Here is a 9948-nt window from a genome sequence, read left to right on the forward strand (position 1 = left end):
AGGGTAAAACAGGTAGGCTAGTCATTAAATGGACTTCACTTTTTCTTGCATTATATTTGTTTGGGATAGGCATTAGGCTCCCAGTACTCATGTCTTACTAGAGGCAGACCAGAAGCTGCTTATTGGTGTTTTCCATTAAGTAAACTAACCTCCTATGCTCCAGCAGTATTTCCATCATTGTGGATTATTTGTATGAATTTCCCCTTGTAAGTTGAAAGGCTTTGCTTTACCCTGAGAGTTGCTCCTTTGGTCAAAATGTTTAAATTTAACCCTCATTTCAAAAAAACTTTGCACACTTCTGCCATTCATAGATGGTTTCAAAACGTTCTCAGGCTTTTCCCCCACATGTATGTGGAACATAGTTACGCATAGGGTAGTATATTTCAGTTTTGTAACCACACGACACATTGTCATTAGGTGTGTAGTTGAGGCTGCACAAGCAAACTTAATGCATCCTGAATAGAATGTGCTCAGATCCCTCAAGAAGAGAATGCTTCAATACAGACATTACTAAAATGACAGAAAAAGACCTCTCTCTAGCAAAAGGTTTTGCCTCAGTTGTCTGGACATCACCTGTTGTAAGAAATGATCCTCTCATTTCAGAACCACCCTTAAAACCTTTCACTGACTCTAGCCGCAGTGAATTTAAATGGTTTTATGATGACCACAAACTGGCCTAAAGCTGGTGCATGAGCCTATGCAGTAATACATAGGTAATGCCTTGGGGAATGCACTGTTGGTGGACGTTGGAATGTTGAATCTGCTGTGTTCTAAAATTTTTACTCTCTTGACTTAATTTCCTGTGATTATTATTTTTCTCACTATACTTCCATGCTTCTGCTGATCACTTCTCATCACTTTGTACCCGTTTGATATGGTTAGATTAATACATTTTCCTCCATAGACTCTAGGCTTGCATTGACATGTACTCTTTTTCCTGAATAAATGAATCATATATTCTTGTCTCAGTCTTTTTTTATTTTTCAGGTGTTCCCTGATGAATTTAAACATTTGTTTTCCCTTCCCTTCATTATATGAGGTGTTTTTTTTACCAGAATTGACACCGTTGTTTCTGAATTGCTAGTCAATAGAAGCAGCTTTCAAAAACCAATTATGACAGTAAACAGTGGGTAGAAACCATTACCTGTTGTGAAATGGAAAGGCTCTTCTGGAGTTTGTGATTAATTGTCTAAATCAGCTGAAAATATACAATCTGGAGGAAAAATTGACATGTAAATGTTTTTCTTAATTTCTCGCCATTGTCTGATTGTTTATTTTTTATTTAATGTATTTTTCTACAGAATTTTAGCTATTGAATTGGACCTATTGATATACCGGACAACTGGATGCTTCTGGTTTAAATTTTTCTGAACCTCCAAATGAAATAAGCCTTTAAAAAATAATAATTTTAGGTGCATTAACAGTAACTTGACGTTGGTCAGCGTGTGTGTATATATATATATATATATATATATATATATATCATATATATATATATATATATATATATATATATATATATATATATATGATATATATATATATATATATAATAACTTGGAAAAGACTGTCATTCCTCATACGTTGTGGTTTGGCCTTTGTTAAAAAGTAATTTATTTACTTCCCCCCCCCATATTCCTTGCACAAAGCACTTTGTTCATTTCATATGAATTCAAGAGCCCCTGCAAATAACAGGAAAAAATTGTTTTACAGCCCACAAAGTCTGAGGATTGCGATGGCACCCTTTGGAGATGCCAGGTGACAGATGGTCAGTTCCACTTTGGGTGAAGGCTGCTGTTGAGCACACTGTTTCAAGCAGTTCCTCTCCCATTTAGATGAACTGATACGGCTTAATTGGTTCACCGTTCTCTTCACACGAGTCAGCCTCTCTTACCAGCTGTAAGTCAGGCATATGCACATCTGGTGACAGCTGTGCCCTTACCTGAGATAATTATGCACAGACTGCCTTTAATTGCAGGGAGTAAGACTAGTTGCCAGCTCATCTCTCTTGTAATGAAAAAATTGCTCCTGCATGCTTATTGGGCAGGTAAATCACCCACAACTAACGGCTGGTCAGCCTTTGCCCTTTATAAGTATTTCAGTTCAGAGCGTGGTTTACACCACTTGCCCCAGTGAACCGCTATAGTAAGGTTACGTATGTTGATGTGCTGTAGCATCGCAGGTGCACGTGACTTTTTCCTCTTATAGAGGAGCTGATGAGTGGACACGGGAGGTCCTCAGAAAGAGCAAGACGGCTGTTCTTCCTCCCCGCTCTGCAGCCCATGACTGCCTCTACTCCCTCTGGTTAAGAGAGCGCAGCCTTCAGGAGTTTGTGTCTGTTCACATTGTTTTAAAGGGTGTAATGGCATTGTTTTTTTATGTTCCAAGGCATTATATTGTGTTGCTAGCGAGTGCACCGACAGAGAAACAGCATCTGGAATGGTGAGTACCGAAAATGGATAAGAATATCAGTGATATTGTGGTGGGTGTGATAATTGCATTGATATGGGTTAAAAGTGATATTGCAAACAAAAACGAGTTCTGAAATATTTGGCGGAATTCAGTTGAAGTGCAATTGGTGGTTCATATTTTACCTTAAAAATGTCAAATTTCTTCCATATTTTTGGTTTGTTTATGCAACATTTTGCCTCTGTTGGTCACAGTAAAATTCAGAATTTTGCAATAGCAAGGAACAAAAAGGAAATGTGTGCTAAAATATGCTATTCAAACAAATGGGCCAAACAGCTTTGCATTTTGGTTGAATTTCTCCCCCCAGTTGCGGCACCAATGGCAGTTCACATCTGACCCTTCCCCTCTATATAGTGTAATAGATTTAGCCTTTTTCAGGGGAGAGTCAGTACTTTCTGTGTATTTATGAATGTGTGAACTGACGTGTCATTGCGGTTCTGTAGAGTTGGGGTACAGTCCCTGTGTTGATCGAGCAGTGTTCCTCCTGCAGGGTCGGCTTGGTGGAGTCGAAGATCCGAATCTTGGTGGGAAACCTTGAGAAGAACGAGTTCATCACGCTGGCTCACGTGAACCCGCAGTCATTCCCAGGACCCAAGGAGGGCAATGTGAAGTGAGCCTTGTAATTCCAGTCCGAATGCCATCTTTAGTACAGCTCTAATGTTCTTAGACCCCTTAAACCAGCATATTAACTTCTGCTCTAACATATAGTACCTGTAGCCCTAAACCTGATAAAAACACATTTTTAATTCTGCTGTAATAGTCTTAACCTCAAAACTCAGTGAAAATGCCATGTGTAGTTCTTCTCCAACACTTATATTTACCCCCTTTATTTACCTTTTCCGCTACCTTTTCTTTAATTTTGTTGTAACTGTTTGCTCTGAACTAAATTAATACAGTATATGTAATGCTGTAGCACTTACTTAGCCCCAAAGTCATTTTAAACAAAATCGTGCTGTAACTCTTAAGGCCAAACTGCATTAAAACTGCATGTTGTTCTGTGTGTTTACATCCAAAACGTGTTGCCTATCACTCATATGTGCCAGTATGTGGTTTGAAAGGGTTTTCCTGAAGAGGCATTGGCTTGCGCCAGATCGTGATTGCGCATCAGGGCTGAGCAAAGTGTGCGTGGCTGGAATCCTTGCTAAAGGACATTCACATTAGTGGTTTGGGCCTTGATTCCCTGTTTGTTTGGAACAGAGAGGAGGTCAGCACAATGTGGGTGATCGGGATTGTTTTTAAGAAAGTGGAGGGCTCTGAAAACCTCAACGTGGACCTGACCTTTGACATCCAGTCCTTCACTGACACCGGTGAGCGAGTTCATCACAATGCGACCTCAGCATCCCAGATCCAGATGGCTTAATTACAGTGTCAGCAAAGCAATACAGTATCAAAAGCTTCAACACGGTATCAAAACAGTAACACCTTATAGCTTCATTGCAGTGTCGATTCAGTAATGGCATAGCTTCCACACAGCTTATACAACGAAACAGCATAGCTTCAATACTGCTTTAGTTTAAATGGCTCCAGTTTTTTTTAAGTGTACATTAAGTCATTAGTTTTCAATCCTAGGCAGGTTTAGTGATTGATGTAGGATTCTGCATTCTGTGTGGATGTGCACGAGTGCCCTGAGCTGTGGTCTCTCCGCGTGGCTGCAGTGTACAGACAGGCCATCGGCAGCAAGATGTTCGAAGCAGACATGAAGATCACGGCCATGCACGTGAAGAGGAAGCAGCTTCAGCAGCTTCTTCCCGACCGCGTCATCCACAAGCGCAGGAAGGTGGGGGAAACGGGGCCTAGCCGCGGCTGCCCGTGCGGTTCTGCATCAGTGCCGCGCGACGCAAGCGTAATTAAATTGTGGCAACTCCTTCATGTATGTGTTGCTACTTCGTTCCAGCCACCTCTGTCCACATCGTGTTGCAAAGCAGCTGGTTTGAAACAGAAGGCTAGGGTTTAAGGTCTGAACAAGGTTACCTGAAAAACATGACACTGTAACCATTAAATCAAACTGTGTAATGCGTATCCATTAACATGCTTATTTATGAAGCTGCTTCAGCTTGCTTTAGTTTTCACTTGATCTGTGTTGTTGCGAGTTTAATTAGACTCCTGTGTATAACTTTCCTCCATTGGCTGAAGTGTTTCCATCAAAAGGGAGTGCATTAATGCTGGACACCTCTCTGTTCAACTAAGACCTGGGCACCTGACACACTCTCTTTCTCATCCTCTTTTCTCCAGCACTCCACAGAGGGACCAAGCCCTCCCACAGACGGCTGTCTGGATCTGTCCCAGGACAGTGACAACAGCATGTCTGTGCCTTCGCCCACAGCCACGGGCAGGAGCGGGGCACCCATACAGAGCCATGCCCCCACCCCCCGGGGGTAAGCTCTGACAAGTTCAGTCCTTGTCGGTCCTTGTACAGTCCTCTTCTGGCTCCTCATCAAAGTACTCAATCAACACTGTGTTTACAATTGAAATCACGCTGTTTAATAGTAACTCATAAAGAACACAATGTATATAAATCCTGAAATCTGTTTTTTATAGCTTTTAAGTTGTTATACCACCCACTACAGGAGGGTATGGTATTGATGGTTTGGACACAATATTGGTAATGCAAGTAGCATTTTGATTTACAGTCTTACATTGCAAGACTCTCCAGCTCTCGTGTTTAGAAATGTTATTACTTTCCCGTTTATGAATTTGAAAAAAGTGAGTGTATATTTTTATCTTGTGGCTTAATGAACACTTCATAAAGTGATTGCACTGGGTCTTTAAAGCAAAATACTTATTGAAAACATCTCTCCAGTTGAGAGATGGTAAACGTTGCATGAATATCGAACACAAGGCACCCTTCTTCAGAAATTTATGAGCTACAGGCCTGTCTGGGTTTGGCAAGCATTTATTATTTGGCAGCACAATGCTATTTTTCATCCATGAATTGTTTCGATTTAAGGTCCCTATCAGTGATAAGCTAATGACAATTTATTTTGGGTAATTATAGTGTAGTGCAAATGAAGTGTTTATTCAGTGAACTTCATCCTCAAAGCAATCATGCTTATCTTTCCTGATGCTGTGTGTGTTTGTGTGTGCGTGTGTGGCACAGAAGTCATCCCAGATTTATTATAGGAGTGACGTCTCTAGGCACTGCATGCTAAAATAATAGGATACTTTAATGATGTAATGATAGTATCTTTTAATGCATTTGATAACATGGTTGTTGCTCCTCCTACCCTCTCTTTTGCAGGTCCAGTCCCGCCGTTCTCCTGACCGCTCCCTCCGATGCCGCGGGAGGCCACCCCGCCTCGGCAGGTCAGTGCCGCAATTCCCGCCGCTGTTCGCCGCGAGCTTTGCGGTCACGGCTGTGGTAAGCCAGACCTTTCTTTCCTGTCTCCCTCACAGGTGACAATGAGGGATCTGCTCCCTCTTCCTGCACGCCCCCTAACAGACCCGCCCCGGCCCAAGTCCATGCCTCCGTCCCCCCTCCCTCAGCAGCGAAACGGGCGGGTTCACCCCTGCTGGAGGAGAGGGCCAAAAGACTGAAGGTGGAGGAGGTAGGCCCTGCATGACCGGCACCAGTGACAACACCATTGCAGAAAAAGCCAAAGATAAAGTTTAAAAATTAAATAAAAATGAAAAATAAATAACGTTAAAATTATTAAATGAATATAGGCACCTCCTACTATATTCTCATAATACTCAATACCATCAGAACAGCCAGTTCTCCTCAATTAGACTATTTGGCATAGTGTAATTATTTTTATTTGCATCGCAAAATTGTGCAACATGATTAAAAATTGTTGATACGTGTGTTCTTCGTTCCCCGGATTCACACTTGCAGAACATTCATGACATGCACAGATTTTGTCATTTAAACCGTTTTTTGTTGCAATTTGTTGCTAATTGTGCTGAGTAAAACTCTTGTTTTTTCTAAATCTTGTCTGATGCTGGTAATACCAGTATCAACAGTGTTTTAGGGGGAAGTAACACTTGTGTCAAAACTGTAGCAATTTGAGAGCCCTCGATAGACAAGACCCATTCATATTACAGATAGTGTGTAGTATAATAATAATAATAACAATAATAATAATAATAATAATTATTATTATTATTATTATTTTATTAATCATAATTATGTTCAGTAGTTCACTTTACAAGTAAATATGTAACAAAATGAACAAACTGTAAAATAACAGAGCAGATAAAATGGCACAGTAAGGATAAAAATCAAAAGCAACAATCAAATGCAGCCAATAGAATAGATAATGGAATGTGTCAGTCCAGTCAGTAGGTTATAAGGGGTGTGTGACCTTAATGCGCTTCGGCGTTCCATCTCATCCCAGGATCCATCCCAGGATTCGTCCCTGGCTCCATCCCTGGCTCCATCCCTGGACCCATCCCAGGACCCATCCCCGGAAAAAGAGCCGGCAGGAGATGGCGTGAGTGTCACAGAGGTACGTCTCCGCTCCTGCAGGTTTAAACCGGAACCCTCATCCCTCCCGCCCATTTCATACCTCTGCTTATCTCTGTCTCTCTGAAATATCCTCCCTTTTATATACATTCGCTCCCTCCCTACCCCTTTTTCGGCCTTGTATGTTCTCCTTCCTCCGTCCCTCCCTCTAATTTTTTGAATACGTTTTTTTTCACGCCATTAGTAATCTGCTCATTCTCAACCTGCGCGTCATGGTGTATACTTTTCCCGTTTGATTATATTGTTTGATGTGCTGTTAGTTTTGTGAAATCAAATGCAACACTGAGTCTCGCAGTTATTGTCGTGAGACCCAGAGCAATGTCAGTTAATTAACTGCTAGCTTTATTTTTGTTTGTCAAATTTGTGCGGATGGGAAATGGATTTGAATGTTTGATTGCTGCAGATGGGTGAGGGCGACGGCGCATCTCATGGTGAGGTGACGGCAGAGGCTGAAATTAAGGTTTGGACAAGCGCCTCCTCACTTATCCCTAATTTAATTTAATTTCTCTTATAACACAGAAATGTTATTTATTAATTATAAATGACTACATTTTACATTTTAGGCATTTAGCTAACGCTCTTGTACCCGGGCGACTTACAGTGCACATAAAAAAGGCCTAGCTTCATAAAGGGCCTAGATTCATTAACATCCCAAAGTAGAGATTAATGAGAAGTGCAATGATTGGGCCATAACTTGCTGGTGATAGGTAGTCCTTTGTCACTAGAATTAACAGGTGAAAGGGAAGGTAGAGAAATGAGTTTTTTTTTTTTAATATTCCATCTCGGCATCTTCTGATTATAAGTGATGATGATGACAGCGATTATTATTATTATCCAAAACAATAGTAACTATTTATATAGGTCCTTTTATGCATATCTGTAACACACAGTGCTTTAAGAAACAAAAAAGTTGAGAAATCAGATGAACGCAACACAAACGCCATAGATATTGAATGGATCATCACCCCTCTCCTCCCCACATAAAAAAGTTAATTAAATGCAAGTAACAAAATTTAAAAATAAATTAGAAGCTCAGTAAATTCCTCATTGAAATGTGGCGTGTGTGGAAATGTATTTGGATGACGTGTGCTGGTATTTGTACCTGTCAACAAAAGCAAAAGGCAGCTTGTGAAATTTTAATGCAAACGTGTGTACTCTAATCTTTTCTTGTCTGTCTTGTCGTCGGCTTTAGAGGCTCCCCAGCGCTGACCTGTCGGATGTGCCCCTCCTCCCGGCAAACCCCATTTCAGTGGTCAAGAACTCCATCAAGCTGCGGCTCAGCAGGTAGGGGTCGCACTGCACTGACGGGACGGCCTCCTCCAGGGGGGCGGCCCTACACCCTCCCGCCTTGCCCCCTGAAAGCCGAAACCACTCTGTGACGGCGCAGCCGGGCCATGCCCAATCGAGTCGGCGACCCCCGGCACCAGAGCACCCAAAGGGTCGCTCCGAAGGGACCCTCTGTGTCTGTTCCGGCTTTGTCCACCAGTGGGCGACACTGCTACCGTCTTCTGCAATCTCCGCGATGCCACTGTTTCTACTGGCACACTCAGTTTCACAGGAAAGCCAAGCTACGTAAATGTCATGCCCTCAAATTGTAAATGTGACTTGTACAAAAGTGTGTGCGTGCGCGTATGCATGTGTGTGTGTGTGTGTGTTTTATACTGTTTGAGAAGTGCAGAGAAAAGGTATTGACGGTGGTAACGTTTGAATCAGATGACTGTTTTTAATGTAAATTACAACTAGGTGCACTGCTACAGTATCCAAATTGAAAGCGACAAGTCAGCACTGTTCAACTCCTATGGGTCTTGGCACCATACAAAAAAATAAATACGAAGATATATTGTTAACATGAGGTACTCAGCAGTTCAGTGCCTGTAGGTTGTGGTAGTGTAGTGTTGCTCTTCTTAAGGTTGCAGCAGACCTCGACAGCTTTGTGATAATTGAAACAGCCCAGGTTACAGTTAGTAACGTGACCAAAAACTTGGTCTGTGGAAAAATGTGTTGAGCTGGCATGCCATCATTCCTATACATTAATGGTGGAGATGTGAGCTGTTGCTGGAGCATCTATGTTCAGGGGTACTCCCAACAGTGGAGAATGCTGCGTGAGAAACGTAGCCATACAGACTTGTACCCGGCCGTTTGGTTATATTTACAGTATACCTCAAGAGTGTGTTGTATAAAAAAATAAAAAAGGAATAGATGCAGATGTTTGTGCAGATTGTAAACGTTCAGTTGTGACCATGTTTTTTTTAATTTTTTTTTAATTTTGTTCCAATGTAGTCAAAATATGGGAAACAAATTATCTGACTTCACGTATTTTATATTTCACACGAACATTCATATTACTTGTATTTTTAAAGTGTGTGGTCATTCTTAAATTCAGAAGAAAAAAGTTAAATTGTGTCATGAAGAGATGAGAGGATGTTTTTGTTTGCTATTTTAGGACATTCTGACATTGTTTCACAGATCAATATTTGTTGTGACATGGAAAAAAAGAAGAAAAAAAGCGCTTTGTCTTTCTCTTTGTGTTGATGGAGTGGATAATGGTCGACCCTGGTATTGTGATGAAGACTTAAATCTTGAGTTTTGCTTTCCCCTAGTTACTTCACCAGTCTTGTCGATGTTGTCCTTCATTCTTACCCAGCTCTGTCAGTTCTGAAACGTATTGTTTTCTTATTTCAAGGCTTATTTGTAAGAACACCGTATTGTGCTTTTTCACAAATAAAGGTCAGATATCCTGAAAAGTCCTGCTTGTATTTTTGAATAAAAAAACAACACTGTTACACTGAGGTAATTAGTAGTTTTTAATTGTATTTAAATTGTAGTGATATAACCCCTGATTTTGTTGACTGCTGTGAGCAGTTTATCTGCTCACTGAATTGAGTTATTTGTTAATACCAGAATCACCCACTAGGTGGCAGCTTCACCATAGCTATGCAGCCGTTTCTAAAAAGAAAGACATTTCCAGTCTCGCAAACACCATGTGTAAGACCTGTGTCCTGCCATGGACCGTCTGG

General features: G+C 41.2%; 1 protein-coding gene across 1 annotated transcript; it reads left to right on the top strand.

The window, feature by feature from the left end:
- The first annotated feature begins 1541 nt into the window (after window positions 1–1541).
- On the top strand, window positions 1542–9678 carry LOC118229906 (poly(A) polymerase alpha-like). The gene is made up of 10 exons (XM_035422412.1): window positions 1542–2442; window positions 2960–3079; window positions 3667–3776; window positions 4125–4246; window positions 4702–4844; window positions 5708–5772; window positions 5863–6014; window positions 6804–6914; window positions 7335–7391; window positions 8124–9678. The coding sequence occupies exons 1-10, from the start codon at window positions 2363–2365 to the stop codon at window positions 8217–8219; spliced, it is 1056 nt and encodes a 351-aa protein (XP_035278303.1). The 5' UTR covers window positions 1542–2362; the 3' UTR covers window positions 8220–9678.
- Window positions 9679–9948: the final 270 nt, after the last annotated feature.

Source organism: Anguilla anguilla, chromosome 6 (assembly GCF_013347855.1).
Source record: "Anguilla anguilla isolate fAngAng1 chromosome 6, fAngAng1.pri, whole genome shotgun sequence".
In the NCBI taxonomy this organism is placed as follows: Eukaryota; Metazoa; Chordata; class Actinopteri; order Anguilliformes; family Anguillidae; genus Anguilla; species Anguilla anguilla.